Source organism: Coregonus lavaretus (genome assembly GCF_964263955.1).
Source record: "Coregonus lavaretus genome assembly, chromosome: 37".
In the NCBI taxonomy this organism is placed as follows: Eukaryota; Metazoa; Chordata; class Actinopteri; order Salmoniformes; family Salmonidae; genus Coregonus; species Coregonus lavaretus.
The window spans coordinates 15904234-15925341 of NC_140024.1; the positions used below are offsets into that span (position 1 = coordinate 15904234).

At 41.4% G+C, this 21108-nt stretch overlaps 3 protein-coding genes across 4 annotated transcripts; all 3 read left to right on the forward strand.

Moving 5' to 3' along the window:
* The first annotated feature begins 65 nt into the window (after positions 1 to 65).
* On the forward strand, positions 66 to 10633 carry LOC311111109 (programmed cell death protein 5-like). The gene is made up of 6 exons (XM_084153782.1): positions 66 to 282; positions 6574 to 6617; positions 7046 to 7107; positions 7236 to 7327; positions 9270 to 9341; positions 9417 to 10633. The coding sequence occupies exons 1-6, from the start codon at positions 217 to 219 to the stop codon at positions 9462 to 9464; spliced, it is 384 nt and encodes a 127-aa protein (XP_084009908.1). The 5' UTR covers positions 66 to 216; the 3' UTR covers positions 9465 to 10633.
* Positions 10333 to 15101, forward strand: LOC311111108 (diphosphomevalonate decarboxylase-like). 2 transcript variants are annotated; one of them, XM_084153780.1, is made up of 12 exons: positions 10333 to 10414; positions 10689 to 10739; positions 11090 to 11151; positions 11456 to 11526; positions 11634 to 11748; positions 11888 to 12034; positions 12242 to 12441; positions 12562 to 12636; positions 12703 to 12921; positions 13799 to 13914; positions 13989 to 14097; positions 14338 to 15101. In XM_084153780.1, exons 3-12 carry the CDS (start codon positions 11106 to 11108, stop codon positions 14416 to 14418), a joined length of 1179 nt encoding a protein of 392 aa, XP_084009906.1. In that variant the 5' UTR covers positions 10333 to 10414; positions 10689 to 10739; positions 11090 to 11105; the 3' UTR covers positions 14419 to 15101. The 2 variants fall into 2 exon arrangements, with proteins under 2 accessions (XP_084009906.1, XP_084009907.1); XM_084153781.1 differs by lacking the exons at positions 10333 to 10414; positions 10689 to 10739 and having other exon boundaries at positions 10972 to 11151.
* Positions 15102 to 16750: 1649 nt separating this feature from the next.
* Positions 16751 to 20265, forward strand: LOC311111133 (cytochrome b-245 light chain-like). Its single transcript, XM_084153821.1, has 6 exons — positions 16751 to 16988; positions 17634 to 17703; positions 17954 to 18028; positions 18195 to 18278; positions 18482 to 18563; positions 19307 to 20265. Exons 1-6 carry the CDS (start codon positions 16931 to 16933, stop codon positions 19499 to 19501), a joined length of 564 nt encoding a protein of 187 aa, XP_084009947.1. The 5' UTR covers positions 16751 to 16930; the 3' UTR covers positions 19502 to 20265.
* The last annotated feature ends 843 nt before the right edge of the window (positions 20266 to 21108 follow it).

The window sequence follows — 21108 nt, forward strand, 5'->3', positions numbered from 1 at the left end:
CAGGCCTAAGGTGTCCAGCCCCTCATCATTTCTACGAGATCATCCTTTCGTGGCTCGATTGCTTTATTCTGGATGCATATTGGATTATTGTGAGATCGATTACATTATACTGAAGCAAGGCCCGGCCCCTAACGAAACAGTTCCACAAGACTCGTGAAGTGACAGATTTTCTTATTTTACCACTGATAAGGCCTATTTTCTATAAATTCGAACACAATGGCAGACGACGAATTGGAGGCTATCAGGCGGCAACGCATGGCCGAACTGCAGTCAAAACATGGGGTAAGGGGAGAACATGAGGGGACAAAAAATGCATAGTTCCGACCATATGGAGATCCACTATTCATTCTGTTGCTAGCTAGTTAGTAGTGTTAGCCTTATAGCTCAAGTTTAGAGTATTTTAACCTATCACCATCTTTAACGAATTCTCTATATTACTTTTCATTGCATGTTTGCATAGCAGCCAGATAATTATATGTACCTAGTTTACGAGCTAGTTAGTTATAAGATATTGTAGCCAGATAGCTAGCTAACGTTAGCAAGCAAACTCATGCCATAGTGAGAAACGAGTTACAGGCCTACCAGTAGCTTGTAAGCTATATAATTTCATAGAAGCAACATTTATGAATAGCAGACACTTCAACGAATAGGCGAGACAAACATACATTTTAAGTAATTAACAGGACAATGACCAGCTAACTAGTTGACTTTGGCGCTTGCGTCTTCCACTCCTCTGGGGCTGGGGTTGAGATATGCGCGTTTCCACCCTACTGCTCCCCTGGTACGCGTGCATGTGCCCAGGTGTTTAGGTGCACGTGCGAGAGTAGTATGAATGTCATATTTTCAGACCGAGCCTGTAACAATAGACTGAACATCATTGTTAGTAGCCCACCCTCTGTCTGTATTATCTAGCAAACCTGTTTGACACTGATTTCTAACGCTCATTAAGCAAAACACTTGACTGAATAGATATACCTAGATTAGCCCAATATTGGTCTAAATAAACCTAAAATTAATCATTTTAGTCCAAGGACCTTACATGTTCTGTTTAGAGGCGAGTTGGCTCCGGCAGCCAAAACAGCCATCAAAACTTGAATCGATTCTCAATTGCGGTACTGTGCTAGAAACATAAAGCCCTCAAATTTCATACCACATGAAAATATTTTCACAAATGCAAAATATACAGTTTACTGTACACTGTTTTAACCGGTTTTAAAACAGTTGCATCCGAGAGTATTTTTCAGTGACAACACGTTCTATTACCTGAAATAATTCACACAAGATAAAAAATACATGCACGTGACGTGCGTGTACTTGCCGAGCTCGTGCATGTGTTTACATGGTTCTGCTCAAGCTTCGTGAAAGAAATCTGAATACATTACCAGCGCTTTGAAACATTTCTGTAATTATTCTTTCCTGTGGATATATTGTTTAACATTCCTACTGCCAAAACGACCAACTGCACAGACAACCGGTAAAGTACAATATAATATTATTTTATTCAACATTCTGGCTTGTAGAGGTCATGAGAGGAATCTTTCTTGACTCAAACTCTCATTTCTGCCAGATGTAGAATTCAATGCAATTCAACATCCGGTTTTCAGGCAACTGCACAACAGAGGTCAATGTATATTTGCTGATGGAGTTAAGTCAAAATTTCTTAACATAACCAAAAGAGTGCCACAAGGCTCAATACTAGGCCCTTTACTGTTCACTATTTACATGAATAATGTTGGTTTGTCCCTGAATAAAAATATCTGGGGCTTACATCTCTATGTGGATGACAGTTATTTATTCCCGTGCCCTCTCAGTGCAGCAGGCCATTCACAATCTTCAGCTTTGATTCAATTCAAGAATCGCTCACCAACCTTAAATTAATGCTAAATGTTGATAAAACCAAGTTTGTTTTTCTCCAGGTCTCGTAAAATTGATGCTAAAGACCTTGAGAGGAGCCCAAATTTAGCTAGTTCCCCATTATATAAGTAGCTAGTCATTTGGATTGACGATAAGTTGGCCTTTAAAACACACATTGATAAACTGACTAAAAAGTTGCAAGTAAAGATTGTTTTCCTGTATACAGTGGTGATTTTAGCATGTACCTTTTGGTGGGGCAAACTCATTATAATGTATGTATGCCAGCAAAGCCACTACTCAACACTAAACAATACATTAATTGCACTATAACGGTGACAAACGGTGCCCACAAACTGTTAGGGCCTACATACAGCTGTCCCAACAGCATAGCTTTCTTTTCAGCACCATGGAGTGAATCCTTACCACAGCTACACCTGGCTATCAGCAGAGCCTTGTCTGGCAGCAAAACAGTTAATTCAGCCTAATTTCCTGCCTTAAAAAAAAAAACATAGCTGATATGGCTGACTTGCTTAAACAAATGTGGTTTCTACTGACAAATTAGATGTACAAACTATGGCATAAGGGAACGATGAGCAGATAATTTCGATTAAGACATTAATGAGCGAGCTAAGACGGATGTAGTCAATATAATTATTTGTTCAGCACTTTTGAAATGTACAGTGACAGAATTCAGAACCTGGACCATTCTTACAGTATCCTCCCTGTACACCAAGTCAGAACCTTATGATAAATAAAGGGGGCATATAAGCAGACAATGAAAGCTCTTACAATATTCAATGATGACATTTCTCTAAAACATGCTATAGGCTACATGTGCACCACCAAGTCAGAACAGTAGGCTAAGTTATGAAGGGGAAAGGGACCAAATTATTAGGGTGAGGCACATGGGCTACTAACAGCTTACTACACAACATACACTTAGTATTACTTTCTTAGCTACAGTATACAGTGGGGAGAACAAGTATTTGATACACTGCCGATTTTGCAGGTTTTCCTACTTACAAAGCATGTAGAGGTCTGTAATTTTTATCATAGGTACATTTCAACTGTGAGAGACGTAATCTAAAACAAAAATCCAGAAAATCACATTGTATGATTTTTAAGTAATTAATTTGCATTTTATTGCATGACATAAGTATTTGATACATCAGAAAAGCAGAACTTAATATTTGGTACAGAAACCTTTGTTTGCAATTACAGAGATCATACGTTTCCTGTAGGTCTTGACCAGGTTTGCACACACTGCAGTAGGGATTTTGGCCCACTCCTCCATACAGACCTTCTCCAGATCCTTCAGGTTTCGGGGCTGTCGCTGGGCAATACGGACTTTCAGCTCCCTCCAAAGATTTTCTATTGGGTTCAGGTCTGGAGACTGGCTAGGCCACTCCAGGACCTTGAGATGCTTCTTACAGAGCCACTCCTTAGTTGCCTTGGCTGTGTGTTTTGGGTCGTTGTCATGCTGGAAGACCCAGCCACGACCCATCTTCAATGCTCTTTCTGAGGGAAGGAGGTTGTTGACCAAGATCTCGCGATACATGGCCCCATCCATCCTCTCCTCAATACGGTGCAGTCGTCCTGTCCCCTTTGCAGAAAAGCATCCCCAAATAATGATGTTTCCACCTCCATGCTTCACGGTTGGGATGGTGTTCTTGGGGTTGTACTCATCCTTCTTCTTCCTCCAAACACGGCGAGTGGAGTTTAGACCTAAAAGCTCTATTTTTGTCTCATCAGACCACATGACCTTCTCCCATTCCTCCTCTGGATCATCCAGATGATAATTGGCAAACTTCAGACGGGCCTGGACATGCGCTGGCTTGAGCAGGGGGACCTTGCATGCGCTGCAGGATTTTAATCCATGACGGCGTAGTGTGTTACTAATGGTTTTCTTTGAGACTGTGGTCCCAGCTCTCTTCAGGTCATTGACCAGGTCCTGCCGTGTAGTTCTGGGCTGATCCCTCACCTTCCTCATGATCATTGATGCCCCACGAGGTGAGATCTTGCATGGAGCCCCAGACCGAGGGTGATTGACCGTCATTTTGAACTTCTTCCATTTTCTAATAAATGCGCCAACAGTTGTTGCCTTCTCACCAAGCTGCTTGCCTATTGTCCTGTAGCCCATCCCAGCCTTGTGCAGGTCTACAATTTTATCCCCGATGTCCTTACACAGCTCTCTGGTCTTGGCCATTGTGGAGAGGTTGGAGTCTGTTTGATTGAGTGTGTGGACAGGTGTCTTTTATACAGGTAACGAGTTCAAACAGGTGCAGTTAATACAGGTAATGAGTGGAGAACAGGGGGGCTTCTTAAAGAAAAACTAACAGGTCTGTGAGAGCCGGAATTCTTACTGGTTGGTAGGTGATCAAATACTTATGTCATGCAATAAAATGCAAATGAATTACTTAAAAATCATACAATGTGATTTTCTGGATTTTTGTTTTAGATTCTGTCTCTCACCGTTGAAGTGTACCTATGATACAAATTACAGACCTCTACATGCTTTGTAAGTAGGAAAACCTGCAAAATCAGCAGTGTATCAAATACTTGTTCTCCCCACTGTATATACAGTATCTCACAAAAGTGAGTACACCCCTCGCATTTTTGTAAATATTTGAGTATATCTTTTCATGTGACAACACTGAAGAAATGACACTTTGCTACAATGTAAAGTAGTGAGTGTACAGCTTGTATAACAGTGTAAATTTGCTGTCCCCTCAAAATAACTCAACACACAGCCATTAATGTCTAAACCGCTGGCAACAAAAGTGAGTACACCCCTAAGTGAAAATATTAACACAAATGTGAGGGGTGTACTCACTTTTGTGAGATACTGTATATATATATATATATGACGGGTCGCCACTGCCTGTATAGAAATAAATCCTGTCTCACTTTTTAAAATAGGAGGAAGATTGTTGAAGCAATACTTCTCTGTAATTGACTATGGCGACTCAATCTTATGTAATTTCTGTACGCATCATTTTCTGTTATATAGTTCTGTTGGATGGGAGTCTCTGACTAACAGAAGGGCCCAACATTGGCTATTATTAATATATAAAGCACTTCTCCAGAAACTCCCATACTACCCCATCTCACCTCTAAATAGGAAATCTAGTAAGTATAATACTCTCTCTCAAGACTGGTTCATACTAGAGATTCCATGGGTCTCCTCTGAGTTAGGGAAGACTGCTTTCAGTTACTATGCCCCTCAGTCCTGGAATGACCTACAGGTTACTCTTAACTTGATTCTTTGGTCCCAAAAGGTGAATTTATGGCTATAATAAAAAATGTGACCAATGAAGACTGCACTTGTTTTGCTTGATTGTTTCTACTGCCCTTTTGAATGTAACATAATTTGTTTGAAATGTTGTAACTGTAACTTTGTAGTGATCATGCTGGAATTGTTGCTCACGTTGCTTGAACTGTTGTTCTCAGGGCACCATTGCAAATGAGACCCTGGTCTCAATGGGTTCCCCTGCTTAAGTAAAGGTTAATTTAAAAAACCTATAAGGTGTTTAGTAATTTAACCTTTTTATTATTTCTCGCATATATAAAAGACACGTTACTTATGTTTCCAAAACCGTACCGCAAGCAATGCGTTTTAACATCCACAACGAGCGTCGGGGCTCTTAACAAACCTCCCCCGGCCAGAAGATACTATCGTTAATAGGTGCTAAAGGTAGTTAGCGTCTATGAATGGGTTATACCTAAATATGAGTGACATGATGACAGAGATTATCAATCAAAAGATTGGGGATGGACATAGGCACACTAGGAATCCTTTCCTCCAACAGAGATGTTTTGATTGAGTTTCAGTTGCTAATTTTTCAGAGTCTGTCTTGGAACCAAATGAATCCGGGGGTAAGCTGCTGTACAGCTACTGTACTGCACATTGTGTGATGACAGTGACATGGCAAAAGGCTGTATAATTAATGACCTGGACTGAGCAATGCAGCATGTCTGGCAGTTCTGCCTGTGCTCTTTTAGTATGTATGTTTGCAATAAAGGAATAGCTAAATGTTTGAATGCCAGAACCATTAAGTATTGTGAATGGTTTGTGACATGGTTATCAAGCTTGAGTGAAGCTTATGTTAAACTATTTAAAATGTTTTTGTACTATTTTGAAAGCTTTGTATAAAAAGATTTTCCAGAAACCTGTATATATTATCTTTGTATTCTACTATATTACAGTTCATTTTATCCCAGTTCCACTCCCTATCCCTGTTCCTCTTGGGGTAGGCTGGATTTGAAGGAACTGGGCAGGTGTAATCAATACGGGGATGGCTCCAACCAGTCTACCAATAGGCTCCTTCAGATCTGCAAACTCCAAAGGAGTAGGGATAGGGGAGGGGGCAAAGGGTTGTTTTCTGAGCTACGTTTTGGTACAGTTTAAACGGTGTTGTTCAAGTCTCTAGTCCCTTTGTTTTATAACGCTTCGCCATGGGTGTCAAAAATTTACATCAATATTAGGATAGGCTACACTTCAAGAGAGCCGATTTGCGCTCTCAGCATGGCTGTGTGATACAGTAGCCTGTTGGCTAACGCAAATAAAATACACATTCTCTCAAATAGCCTGTATCCAGTGGCTGGTCTGTTCTCTTGTTATTGTTTTTAAAAATATATATATTTTATTTTATACAATTAAGATAAAGGCAGAGTAATGTGTGGACTTTCTGACTGTCTCTTTCTCCCCTCCCTTCCCAGGACTCTTCAAATGACCAGCAAGGGCAGCAGGAGGCCAAACAGAGGTTAGTCTTCATTATTTATCCATCTAAACTTTTATTCCTGTCATGCATTCACAACTCTGCGCTGAGTATAGCTACATTTCAGAGACACAGATGTCTCCACTGTTGTTGGTTTAGTTCACAGTTTGCTAATGTTGCATGTCTTGACCTGCAGTTTGCAGCTCTGGTTTGTGAAGAACTATGCGATATACTATTTATAAAGCTAGTCAATGTGATAAACAATGGCTTCGTTTACACAGGCAGCCCAATTCAGATATTTTTTTCCCACTAATTGGTCTTTTGATCAATCACATCAGATCTTTTCACGTCAGATATTTTTCAGAGCTGATTGGTCAAAAGACCAATTAGTTAAAAAAATATCCGAATTGGGCTGCCTTTGTAAACACAGTCATTGTGGCCTAACTATAATATTCTGTTCTGTCTTTTCACAGGGAAACAGAGATGAGGAACTCCATGCTGGCTCAGGTTCTAGACCAGTCCGCCCGTGCCAGATGTAGGTCTTTCATATCCCCCTGGTTTGAATAAATCATTGATCTGATATTGGAACTTTCAGTACCTACATCTGGTTAACAATAGGTGGCGCCGTTGCCTAAAAGTCTGCTATGTTTTGTTGTGTTGCAGTGAGTAACTTGGCTCTGGTGAAGCCAGAGAAGGCCAAAGCAGTGGAGAATTACCTCATACAGATGGCCCGCATGGGCCAGCTGGGGGGAAAGGTGAGGGAAGTGGACCTAAGGCATATGCGGACATATATCGTTGAACCTACGTTTAAACAAAATTGGGATCCCTAACCTATTTTTTTTTATTTTATTTACTAAATTAAAATCAGGGGGTTTTCAGGATCTAAAGGGTGCTTAGGTGGTGGGTGTGGTCGGCCCGGCTGAATTTGAGAGAACATTTTAGAGGCCCCGATCTTGTCGGTTTAGAGAAATGTGTGCATTTTCAAGCCAATGTCCTGCAATTCTATTAAGTTCTCCTGCGATTCTACATATTTTGCCATGCAGATGAGACTTTTTTGCAGTTTTAAAGCAAATTTCCTGCAATTCTGTGAATTTTGCCATGGCTAATCCTGTGTTCTAACTATACTGCTAAATTCAGTATTTTGGGAATGTTCTATTCTCCCTGACTGTCTAGCTTTTATTTAGGTGATTTGTTAGTTCTCAAAGATTATATTATATAAAAATGAATAGGTACATTAGCTTTTCTGCATACTTTATATCTGGTTTTAGTCTTTTACGTTTACACTGAAAGTGTTTTTTCCATCCCGAAAATGTAGAAAAAATACATGTTTTTGTACACTCAGTACACATTCCTAATATTGAGTTGCACCCCTGTTGCCCTCAGAACAACCTCAATTCATCGGGGCATGGACTCTACAAGGTGTCGAAAGCGTTCCACAGGGATGCTGGCCCATGTTGACTCCAGTGCTTCCCACGGTTGTGTCAAGTTGGCTGGATGTCCTTTGGGTGGTGGACCATTCTTGATACACACAGGAAACTGTTGATCGTGAAAAACCCAGCAGCGTTGCAGTTCTTGACACACCCAAACCAGTGCGCCTGGCACCTACTACCATACCCTGTTCAAAGGCACTTAAATATTTTGTCTTGCCCATTCACCCTCTGAATGGCACACACACAATCCATGTCTCAATTGTCTCAAGGCTTAAAAATCCTTCTTTAACCTGTCTCCTCCCCTTCATTTACACTGATTGAAGTGGATTTAACAAGTGACATCAATAAGGGATCATAGCTTTCACCTGGATTCAACTGGTCAGTCTGTAATGGAAAGAGCAGGTGTTCCTAATGTTTAGTACACTCAGCGTATATTATTATTTTATTAATTTTTTACACTGTTTGGACTTATGCGACCCGAAAAAAACACTTAGAAGGCCTGCCGGTTCTTTCTCTTCGCTAATGATGCAAGTGTGTTCAGTCTTCGGTCTTCTGTGTTTAGAATATCCTAGCCTATTCATTGATGATAGGCCCTGCTTTACTGAAGTTGCAACACACATGCAAGCCAAGAAATTGCGAGTTAGAAAATACTGAGTCTTAGGAGTCAACGAGTCTATCCCTAGCGGAATCGAATCTTGACACTCAGAAATGTGAGTTGAAACCAGGAGTTGACATAGGAGTCAAGGAATCGATTATTTTGGAGTCGATGCTCCACCACCACGTCATTGGCATTGTAAAAATGGCAAAGAAAGGCAAGAGACAGCACCATCCGGTATGGCAATACTTTGAGAACTTAAATGAGAAGGTGGTGAAATGCAAACTTTGGATGTGGGATTGAGGTAGGCCTACAGTAATTGTAGTACAGGTGCAATGCTTAACCATCTGAAAGGGACGCACTGTGAGACCCAACCCGTTGCTGGCAGCAGCGCAGGCCCCCAAGAAAAGACAGACAGCTTCACACAAAATAACTGCGATAAGGGACGGAGTAGCCATGACTGCGGTAGATGGAACTGCATTGCCTCCTAACGGTCATACGCAGGACCATATTGTGCCTTGTGAATTCACATGCAATTTTATGTTTTTTTTTCATATCGTTTAAACTTTTAACCAGAATTTTTTTTTCTTCCATTTGTCACATCCCTATGAAACGCACTGACTTGACCCATCTGCTATTGGCTGTTCCTTACATTTGGATTGTCTCTTTCAGATTTCAGAGACTGGTTTGATCGACATCCTAGAAAAAGTTAGTCAGCAAACAGAAAAAAAGACAACTGTCAAGGTGAGTCCACGGATCAGATACAATATCACAATCTCAGACAGGCTTTTAACTGACTGCGTCCCCTCCTCCCCTCAGTTCAACCGACGAAAGGTGATGGACTCAGATGATGAGGATGATGATTGATGCGTTGAAAGGAGCCCAGGAGCCAGTCAGACGGCTGGCTTAGGGCGGGATTCAGGACAGGATAGGTTGGAGCAGGGCTCTGTTCGTTGGCGGCCATCTTTGACTTGCCAAAGGCCCTGCGTTAGTGATGCACCTTGGGATACCACATCATCCCCTGTGTGCATCTGGAACTCATTACTATATTCTCTCTTATATCCATTTTCACCACGTTTGACTTTTTCTCCACCACAAGAAGCAGAACAAAATGCAACTTAGGGTATATTGCTGCTGATGCATTTTTCTAGAGACTGCTTTGTGAATACTGTCTGTGTGGATTTACTCAGCAATAGTGAAACCAAACTGTACAGAGCACATGGGTATATTCAACATTTTTTGTTCATTTTTGATGACAGTTTACTTTTTTTTTTTTAATTAAATGCCTTACATTTGAACACTTATTCCACAATTAATTAAAACAGTTTTATCATGATGATATTTTGACTTTGAGCTGAGTGCTTGAAGACTCATTGATTGGTTATATGGGTTTGTACTACATTTGCTTTCATGAAAAAACAAAGTGTAATCACATAAGAAGAGCAATGGTGTAAGAATAAAGCCTAAAATATAGTTTGTTTTAAAATGTAGTCAATCTTCCCTCTTTACAAGGTGTCCTAGGTAGTGTATTAGGCTATCCGTTACATTACATTGAAATGCATAGACTGAAGTTACATAGTTGCTTTGACTCACTTGGTTCAAATGGTCTTTGCTGGAATGTATGCAATATGTGCATTGAGAGGCTGAGACATGTATTTGTAGCAGGATTTGTTAAACGATCTCAATTGTAAGAAGTCTATGACAGCACTTGAACTTCCTGACAGCACTTGAACTTCCTGCTTCACTCGTATTGAACAGGTGCATCGTGAGACTGCACAGATCTATGAATGGTTGCTTCTATTGTACACCTGCCACAGGTAATACTCAATAATATCTGACAGTACACTGATGTTCTTACATGCAAGATGTTATTGAATATTTGGAGATAAGTTAATGGGAGATTTGGTTTTATGTTCAAAGTGTTCACCCCAATAAATAAACGGCAGCATTGATAAAGCAGATAAGGAGTCATTCTTCTTGATCATTGAACACGTGTTCCTCTTATATAGTAATAATAAAGATACACTAGATTACTGTAATACACAGGCTGTACGTTTTTCTTTCCCCTGTAACCATAATTTCATTTAACAGAATTTCACAGAAGGTACAAGAAGAACATAACACAAGCGCTGTGAATATACGGTAAATATACTCCACGCTACCATTCATGTCCATTCACTGTACTGCATTTCTGGCTGTAATCATGATACGCCCCCTAAATGGGGCTCTGGCCTCATTTTCGTACGACGGTGGTCTGATCAAAATGATTGGCTGCCTCGTTTCAGTGGCGGAACATGAGTGGTTGTGATTGGTGGGAGGTTTAGCCATGTGCTCTTCTCTTCCAACCAACAGAGACGTTTTCTAAAGCGCTACGGTTGTGCAGACATTACTGTATCAGTAGATCTCAAAATAGTAGACAGTCACGCGTTAATAGTCATTTTTGTTATTTTATTGCTCCTGGTTTTACTTTGTATTAAAATGCCCGAGGACAGCGGCAACAAGCTCTCCATGGTAACATGCAGTGCGCCTGTGAATATCGCTGTCATCAAATACTGTGAGTATTGTCTTTTCGTATAATCCAGGACAGACATCTGATCGTCTGACTCTAGAAAGAACACTGTAAACCAAGTGTAGCCTGTCTTTAGATAGCCACATCTAGCTTAATGTAACGTAAATTGTAACATTGATTGAATCAATGAAGTGCTTGCTCGCAACACTGTAGCCACGCTTTGACGTGTGGGCATTGGGACAAGACAAATGTATTGTTACAATGATGTGAAAGGAGGAGTTCTCTGTACAGTCTTTGAAATAACTATGTATTGAATTGTAAATGCTTTGTTGTTATTGCTGTTTCAAAGGGGGGAAGAGAGATGAGGAGTTGATTCTACCCATAAATTCATCTTTGAGTGTCACATTACATCAAGACCAGGTAAGACTGTAATACTGTACACCAGACACTCAGGAAGTGTCTAAATGTTACTGTTTTGTTAAAACAACAAAAACTAACGATTACTGCCTTGTGATTATTCCTCCCAGCTCAAAACGACCACAACAGTGGCATGCAGCAGATCGTTCCAGGAGGATCGTATCTGGCTCAACGGCAAAGAGGAGGACATAACCCAGCCCAGACTACAGTCCTGCCTTAGGGAGAGTGAGTCACTATGTGCAATGATATGATATATATATGTGCTTGAAGACTCAAGCGAGAGAGAGTATAGGGGGAAGAGTAAGAGAGGGCAAAGGGGGAGGACAAGCAATGATGTGTTGTTGTTGGGGGTTTCCTTCCTCAGTTCGGCGCCTGGCCCGTAAGCGACGTAGTGATGGGGAGGCTGATGTAGACGCGGCTAGTTTGTCCCATAAAGTCCACATCTGCTCTGTCAACAACTTCCCAACTGCAGCCGGACTGGCCTCTTCTGCTGCCGGCTATGCCTGTCTGGGTAAGAGACTGTGTCCCATCATAATGCTTTGTATCTAACACAGCATTAAATGGATCAAATGAAGTAAAAGCTTGTGTGAAACTAGTTTTATGCTTTTAAAGGTTGGGAACTTAAGTACTGCCTCCATCTCTTCTTCCCTCTTCTCCTCACTCCTTCTTTTCCTTTTGTCTCTCCATCTTCTCTCCTCAATCCATTCTCCTGTTCCAGTGTACACCATGTCCCGGGTGATGGGAGTGGAGGGGGAGTTGTCTGTGGTTTCTAGGCAGGGTTCAGGCAGTGCCTGTAGGAGTATGTATGGGGGCTTCGTCCAGTGGATTATGGGCCAGCAAGGAGATGGCAAGGACAGTCTGGCCCAGCAGGTGGAGCCAGAGACTCACTGGCCTGAGCTCAGGGTCCTTGTACTGGTGGTAGGTCTCTGATCATTACTGAAGATGGCTTTCTCTGTAGCAAATGTTGGCATATTCATTTCTCCCATGTCTTTAATAATCTCAACACCTCCATCTCTCTGTCTCCCTCTCTCTTTTTAGGTCAGTGCTGAGCGGAAACCAGTTGGCAGCACTTCTGGCATGCAAACTAGTGTAGAGACAAGCAGTCTCCTAAAGGTAAACACTCACACATAAAGTTATGTTATTAACCCTTACCCTTAACCCTTGCGCTCTCCCCCTCAGCACCGGGCAGACTCTGTGGTCCCAGCCAGGATGAAGGAGATGATTGAGGCTGTACATAAGAGGGACTTTACTGCGTTTGCTGAGCTGACCATGAAGGACAGCAACCAGTTCCATGCCACCTGCCTGGACACCTACCCACCCATCTTCTACCTCAACGACGTGTCGCACCGCGTCATCAACCTTGTGCACCGCTATAACCGCCACTACAGGGAAACAAGGGTGAGCACCATCAGGGAGTTAGTTCTTTCTTTTAGTCATATGGAAATGTGGTAGTCATATGGAACATTGTCAGTTCTACAAGGGGTCTAAGCTAAGAAGCAGAACAAGGTGCAGTAATTGTTGATATTCTGAGATTATGAAACTGGTAGTATTTTTACAGTTCAAGAGGAACAGAATGTGTTAACAAGCCCAAGTATAGATGTGGTAAAGAAGTCAATGGAACTTGACAAAAACAATGGAAATGCCATGGAAAGATCCAGAATCTCCTCATTGCCCCTAAGCAAAATAGGCTATTGTTTATGTGTATTTCACACTATGTTGAGGTACAAATCAGAGTATAATGCTTGTATTGATGTTAACCTCAAAACATGTTCATGTCATCGTCACCAATCATCTGCATTACAGTTAAAAAACGACTTTGACTACCACCACCGATTTCTCAATGCTAGCTATGCTACCAGCTTATACGAACGGGAGTTAGCATTTAGCAGTCACTTCTTCTAAACCTGAAAAGGGACTACTTCTAAATGTTATGCATTGAAAACAGCCAAGTATATCCAAATCAGACTTTGTAAACACATTGTGGGCCTGTTACAATACATTGATCATGGCGGATTTGACGAATATCCACTTTGTTAGATCAGATTTGTTGAATGTGTGCCAATCCGTCTTTCCCCCACAGTCTGTGTTCTTTTGACCTCTTTACCGCATCTATGACCTAGTACTTCTTCATGAGTCTCAGAGGACTAGTGCAGCATCACATCCCTCCTTCTGCTGACACTGTTATAACACTGCTGTAACAAAGCTATAACTTTGGCCCAGAGTTCTTTTCCTGAGTATAAGCAGTGACCGATTTATGTTTTCTCTTCTCCACCAGGTGGCATACACGTTTGATGCAGGTCCCAATGCAGTGATCTACACTCTTCAGCAGAATGTGGAAGAGTTTGTCCAGGTGGTCAAACACTTCTTCCCACCAGAGACCAACGGAGGACAGTGAGTTTCTCACAAACACACACTCAGCCAGTCAGACAACACTCCCTCCTGTGACTGTACCTGTCCCACTTCAGGTTTCTAAAGGGTATTCCGGTTGCCCTGACAACACTATCCGAGGAGCTGAAGCAAGGCATTGGGATGGAGCCCATGGTGAAGGGAATCAGCTATATTATCAGCACTAAGGTACACACACACACATAGGCACATACACATAGGCAGCACCCTCCAGGTCCTTTGCCCGTTTCCTGTGCATGTCTGCGGGTTGGCGTAGTCGAGGGTTTTGGGGAGCGAGCTTGATGCTCGCTCCCCAAAATCACCAGGAATGCAGATCTTATAAACACACACATTATGTATGGATCTGCTACATTTTGATGTGAAATTAAGTTGGTTTGTCTGAGTGATTATTTCTGATTTGTGAAAAAGGCTGGACCTGGACCTCGCGTGGTGGAGGACCCTAGTGAACATCTGCTTGGATCTGACGGGCTGCCCAAGAAGAGTGCATGATACAAGCCAACCTCCCAGCTGGGCAGAGACAGAACTCTTTGGTGAAAAGAAAGACCAGACATATTAACAATTCCAATTCAATCAATTGGATACATATGCATAGACACAGTCATTAAAGGGGCAATTTGCAGTTGCTATATCCATTTATGGACTTATAAAATAATGATATGTAACCATTGATTCTTCAAGAATATAACTTATAAATACCTTATGAGCTTAGTTAAACTGTCCTATCCCATCAGAACTCAAAATAAATGCTTGTTTTACTACAATGTTTGTAAACAAAGTAAATGTAAACAAACATTTAAAACATGGTTAAAACTATCATTTTGATATCATGGATGGTCAGTCCTTGCAGATATAATTTTGAGAGTGGTTACATTTCTCCAGACCCATCCCTCAGCTTTTTGCCAAAACTAAGGATTGCCCCTTTAACTGGAGCGAAACAACCACACACGGATGAATACCTCTAACACTGTTGACTAGTGCTTCATTCGGACACCTTTCCTATTGGGAGTTTGTATTAAATGTTTTGTCATATTAAAGATGAGGGGATGCCTTGTGAGAATGATCAGAAATGCTCTAGTACTTTGATAACTGTAGAAAACAATTTCAAATGCATCAATGTTGATTTTCTAAGTAGATTATGTACATTTTATTAAAGTATAATGGTTTTACAGTCACCTTCAGAGTGAGTGAATCATAAGACAATCTCATTTCAATTGTTATAACCCTTAAAAAGGATTATAAATTACAGTATTGAGAACAATGTCAGTGCTTTAGTATAAGAGATGGATATATAGGCTACATGTCACAGGTCCCAGAGTGGTGGGGCCATTTTTTTTCCTCCTGATGATAACCAGGTAAAACTACAAAAACTCTACAACCTAGTTGTAGCAGGGACCTTAAGGGTTGCCCTATTGCCTGGGGCAAGTGACCTGAGCAGTCGGGCAAGTTGAGTCTGCTCTAAAGTTGCCCCAGCTAAAAATGTTTTACTGAAAACAACGAAAGCGTAAGGAATTCCAATAGACATAGCCTAAAACTGATCTTTCTGGTTCATCCCACATTGTTTAAGTCAGGGTTTCCAAACTAGGTCCTGTGCTCCCCTCCCCCAGCACTACACAGCTGATTAAAATAACTAACTCATCATCAAGTCCTCTGTAGCTCAATTGGTAGAGCATGACGCTTGTAACGCCAGGGTAGTGGGTTCGATCCCCGGGACCACCCATACAAAAATGTATGCACACATGACTGTAAGTCGCTTTGGATAAAAGCGTATGCTAAATGGCATATTATTTATCAAGCTTTGATTATTTTAATCCGCGTGTAGTGCTAGGGCAAAAAACAAAACGTGCTCCCAGTGGGGGGCCCAGGGCCGAGTTTGGGAAACCCTGGTTTAAGTGAAATATGGACAATTTATGTCAGCTGGGCAAGTTGAGCCTGCTCTATATTACAACAGCTGAACGTTTCCCCCTTGACCAAATCATGTCAGGCAGCAAAGTTAGTTAAGGCAAAGATTATGGATATACTGACAAGATACTTGTCTCTGTGCCCTAACAATGGAGTCGTTGTCCACAAAGCGGCACAGATTCATATGCATAGAGGGCTGTCTAGCTCCCGCCTATCCTCTCTTTGGATTGGTGAATACATCACATTATTTTAATTCTTTTTTGAATATTCAATTAGGGTTGTTGACGTCAACCGCCTTTATTCAATGGAGAGATGCTACTAGCCTCATTATGCATAGCCATCTTGAGACAACTCTTGATATAAAGTGTTTTTTCTCAAAGTTGCCGGGATGTCACGTGTCCTACTTATATCAGTACACTCGTAACAATTTAAGCATTACGAAACTACTATTTGATCAAATAAACCTCACATAGCAAATAAGCCATTACATTTTTTGTTGACCAAATTATCTTGGCCAGGTCGCAGTTGTAAATGAGAACTTGTTCTCAACTGGTTTACCTGGTTAAATAAAGGTTAAATAAAATAAATAAGTAAAAACATTCGACATTTATTGACCTCCATACAAAAACTGCTTGCTTGGTGAGGGAAAGAATACAACTGTAGCTCAGCTGGTAGAGCACGGCGCTTGTAACGCCAAGGTAGTGGGTTCGATCCCCGGGACCACCCATACACAAAAATGTACGCACACATGACTGTAAGTCGCTTTGGATAAAAGCGTCTGCTAAATGGCATATTATTATTATTATTATTATTGAAACAACGTCACCTGCTTGTAGAAGACAGATTTTTGGCCGAGTTGGGCCTCTCGCTTCGCCTCTTCCTCTCTGGTTAAGGGTTACTCCTCCCAGGTCACATCCCCAACCCTTTTGCCTATCGCTCCGCTCGGAAGTTACGGGTCGGACCAGTCGGCGGCTACCACCCACCTTTGTTCCTCCAAAAATAATACATTTTGACTTTCTATAATAATCGAACGTGACAACCGCCATCAATTGGATAATTGCCGAGCATAAAGAGGGGTTCTGTTGGTCCGAACGGAGACAGCATGGGAAAAATAGAATGGGCGATGTGGGCCAATGAACAGGCTCTGGCGGCGGGTCTCAGTGAGTAGAGAACTTTTGCCAAGTTTAGACGTCTGAGTTTGGTATTTGTATTATGGTTTCAACTGTTAGAGGAATGTATAATCCCATTAGTTGTGAGTTATTACTGTATACGAATAGATGTTTTTCCAGTAGGGTACGCCTAACTAACATTGGTAATTAAAACCTACCAAAACCAAAATGAATAACATTTTCCAGACACAAATATTATCAGTCATGACATTATATTGGTAGTGAGAATATTTGTCAAAAGAAAACGTATCTGTATAAAATACTAAATCAAATCAACTTAACCCTCCCGTTGTCCTAGGGTCAAAATGACCCGCCACTGTGTTGAACCAACTTTCTTTAATTTTTATATTTTTGGGATCATTTGTGAGAAGGAGGCAGTGATACACTCTTTAAAGTCTCACTGCCTCCTTCTCACAAATGATCCCAAAAATATAAAAATTAAAGAAAGTTGGTTCAACACAGTGGCGGGTCATTTTGACCCTAGGACAACGGGAGGGTTAAGTGTGCAAATTATTTGGTTCTTGGCACATTTCGATTGGAAAGTTACAGTATATTTAAAAAAGTGTCTTAATCTGTGATTTGCAGGAACTGTTTTGATAAACGAAACATTTTCTTCTTCCTACTTCCTTATTTCAGTTCTTCTTACTGGTGGCATAGTGGGGGTGGCCGGCCAATTCAGGGACTGGGAGTTTGCTGCTTATGCTATGTATCCTTTCACTGGGGCAGAGCTGTCTCTTACAGTATAATTCCATGCACAAAATTGTATCTATTGTCGTGATTAAATGCTGATTTACCATTGACATGTCACAAGGAAATGTTTGTAGATGCATTATAGACATCTACACCATAATGTATCTTATTTGTGCATTTATGTCCAGATGAGACCCACATTTATATTTGCATTGTATAGTGAGGTCCAGGTGTTGTTGTTGAGGAACCTTGACTGGTGTGCCCAGAGCTGCAGGGGTGTTTGTCTGTCTACTAGAGTACCCAAGGGGCAAGAGGAACAAGGGCACCAGCGTAGAAAGGACGTGAGTACCCACATACACCATACCAAGCTAACGTTTCTGTAAAGTCACTTTAACAGTGATGCAACAGGTATGTTTCCACCAGTTGAAAGCAAGTCATAAGCAAGTCGTCATCACTGAAAGTTTGAAAGTTCACGATACATAACTTCTAATATTGTGATTCTTCCAGGGGTCAGTACTGCTTCACTGTCTGTGTGAAGTCATTCGGCCCACTGACCAGGAACTACTATGTCAGAGCGTTTCTACATGCAGCGTGAGTACACAGTGTGTCAGTCTAATCAGAGACTACATTCTTTCCCTTCACTGTCTACTTCCAGCTATAACAGAGACAGGTTGTGTCATTGTGCATAGTCATTCCTGACACCACCTTCATTGTTTAAATGTCACATTGCATGTTATCAGTGCCTTGCCTTTGTAACACTCTTTTTCTGTGTGTGTGTTTGTGTGTGTTTATAGGATCTGCGTTCCTGGTGGTTTCATCCTTGCAACTGTCCTTGGCTGTGTCTGCCTCGGCATAGCTAGCCTCATCTACCTTGCGGTTAGTATTTCAAGTATTTGAAAGTATTTGACCCAAGTTAGGTGGTCAGACAACAACAAGGAAATGGTTCAGACAGGAAACGCCACGTATTAGTTTAACCATTTATTAGAAGATTACAATGCATGCAGTACATTAGTCTTGGTGTTAGGCTCCGCTCCTTCGGGGTAGCTCACTGCCAGAGCATAGATCAAATAAGATATAATAATAACAGGCAATGAACAAGGTATGCTATACCAATCCCCCTGACCGAAACAAAAGCAGAGTCCAAACAGGTGGAGGCTGGGGTGGGTGGTGGGAAAGCAGAAAACAGACACGCATGGCGAGTAATGCATGTTACAGCATTAGCATGTCACCAAGAACACCAGCGCATAGCTTACCCATGGCAGCCATCAGAGAATGTGTGAGCAAACCTGGTCAACTAAATAGACCGCCATATTAAGGTAGTGTGATAAATCTAATTGGTGCAATATCAGCTGATGCTATCAGTTGATGCAACACTCAGGTTTCCTGTATGAACCTACTGCGCTTGATTTACAAGGAAGCATTTGTTTGCCCTCTGGTATTTTTATTGAGACATTATTAGCTAGTTAAGAAACCCAGGCTGTTAGGGGAGTGACTTGGCTGTTATCACCTGTTGTTGGGAATTCACTGCATGCATGTTTCTAGAGAGCAGCACCAGAGCAACCCATTTATCTATGTTAATTGAGGGAGCCTGAATGATCTTTTGTCTGTATGTCTTCCAGGCGGCCATCCGAGGGGAGCAGTGGGAGCCCATCATGCCCAGGATGGAGAGTGCCCGTAAGCCGGTGGCAGAGAGCATCAAGCTCCCTCCCCAGAACCCTCCACCACGCCCACCCGCTGAGATGCGCAGGAAACGGGCAGAGGACCTGGAGGCGGCTGCCTATGTCAACCCCATCGCTGTCACTGCCAATGACTAGATCCCCTTACTGTCCTTCCCTCAGGCCTGCTGGGCTAAGCTCACTCAGGTTAGCTTATAGTTCCACTGAGCCCCAACCAAAACCGATATACAGTGGGGCCCCACCCAGGCCATGCTCACTCCTGACTGCCATTGGCTGAGGGCCGAATCCTAAATTGAGATAGATATGTTTGCATAACTTAGACTTTTGTGTAAATTGGCCAATGGGGATTTTTTATGGACAGGTATCAAGTTAGGAATCAGGCCTCGGAGAGTAGAGGGATGTGGAGAGGACACACTGCTGCTGATGTTTGATGATGTATAAGGGATTGTATTGAAGTGAGATGTTGCTGTGCCTTGTGGATCTTTAGTTACTGCTTTTACAAAAGGTTTGTGTCCTATGTCTCTGCACCGCCTGCCACAACTCTTTCAGTTACAATAATTTTTGGTCCCCTAAAAAGGCTTTGGAATGTAAATGGCAAAGTTTGTATTCTTGTTTTGACAGTAAGTTATTTTGTGAGTAATTGGATGAATAGAAAATCAACCACATTTACTGGCACAGATCTAATTAAATTATTTTAAAAGAGAATGAAGAGCTATTTATACATTTTGTATCCTCAGAATATACTGTGTTCTTTTACACTGGAATGTTAACTGTTTATAAGCAAGCACTGTTTTGCATTATCTCTTTCTCTTTTTGGCCAGTTTACTATGTCAGTGGCCAACTAGCTGTATGTTGGAAAGTTATGTGTTCACCACGCTACAAAATAAAGTATGTCTATGTTTTATGCTTGTTATGCTTTTGATACAATCTGAAAACAAACATAGTTATTCTAGTTATTTCAAATTTGCACGTTTACCATATAACCACAATTAATGTTTGTGTCTGTTTCATCATTGATGATCTGTGGGTTTGGAATGACAATTACGTGTCATGTCTCAAGTTTTACATTTCCTACTTTCTAATAGTTCCTTTGAACCGTATGTATTTCACCGTTCCTTCTCACAGCGCAACACACAAAGAGGCTCACACACTTTATTACGACACATAGGAAATTCCTGCACTATTTAGATCATACACAGCCACAGAGATGTCATGAAGTAGTTATAACAGATGAACATTTAGAGGTGCCCACTGTTTGTTTATATACCCTAATGACATTTCCAGAGGTTGTTACATACATGTACATTTATTTCCTCCATATCAAGCACCTTCCTCATTCCTATGGTCACAGTTGACCTTTACCTCAAGAATGAGGAATGCAATGTGTGTTTCCTTGAGTGCTTGGGTTTGGCAACCATTACATCATAACAGCAGCAGGAACATGTGCAACTTCCTTGTTGGTTTATCTGTGTTATACTCAGTCTAATTTATTAGTTATAATGGGCATTTCTTGATACCATAACACATAAAAGGTATTGATAGACGCAGGGCAACCCTTGTTTACAACAAAAATATGCATTGGTCATAGGCTTTGAAACCATTAACTGACTTTACAGCAACAGCCTTGTAGTGGTTGCCGCTCCCCCTGCATGCAAATAATAGTTGAAATGTTGGAAGTCGTTAGTTCCCTTTTGTGTGAACTAATTTCAGGCATTTTCAGAGCCTTTGTCCTAACGCACTACTGC

Excerpts from the sequence above, each read along its gene's own strand:
- LOC311111109 (XM_084153782.1), top strand. The coding sequence starts at position 217 with ATGGCAGACGACGAATTGGAGGCTATCAGGCGGCAACGCATGGCCGAA. Across the intron at positions 283-6,573 it reads AACTGCAGTCAAAACATGGG|GACTCTTCAAATGACCAGCA; the intron begins GTAAGGGGAGAA and ends CTCCCTTCCCAG. Across the intron at positions 7,108-7,235 it reads CCAGTCCGCCCGTGCCAGAT|TGAGTAACTTGGCTCTGGTG; the intron begins GTAGGTCTTTCA and ends GTTGTGTTGCAG.
- LOC311111108 (XM_084153781.1), top strand. The coding sequence starts at position 11,076 with ATGCCCGAGGACAGCGGCAACAAGCTCTCCATGGTAACATGCAGTGCG. Across the intron at positions 11,749-11,887 it reads ACAGTCCTGCCTTAGGGAGA|TTCGGCGCCTGGCCCGTAAG; the intron begins GTGAGTCACTAT and ends TTCCTTCCTCAG. Across the intron at positions 12,637-12,702 it reads AGACAAGCAGTCTCCTAAAG|CACCGGGCAGACTCTGTGGT; the intron begins GTAAACACTCAC and ends TCTCCCCCTCAG.
- LOC311111133 (XM_084153821.1), top strand. The coding sequence starts at position 16,931 with ATGGGAAAAATAGAATGGGCGATGTGGGCCAATGAACAGGCTCTGGCG. Across the intron at positions 16,989-17,633 it reads GGCTCTGGCGGCGGGTCTCA|TTCTTCTTACTGGTGGCATA; the intron begins GTGAGTAGAGAA and ends TCCTTATTTCAG. Across the intron at positions 18,279-18,481 it reads AGAGCGTTTCTACATGCAGC|GATCTGCGTTCCTGGTGGTT; the intron begins GTGAGTACACAG and ends GTGTGTTTATAG.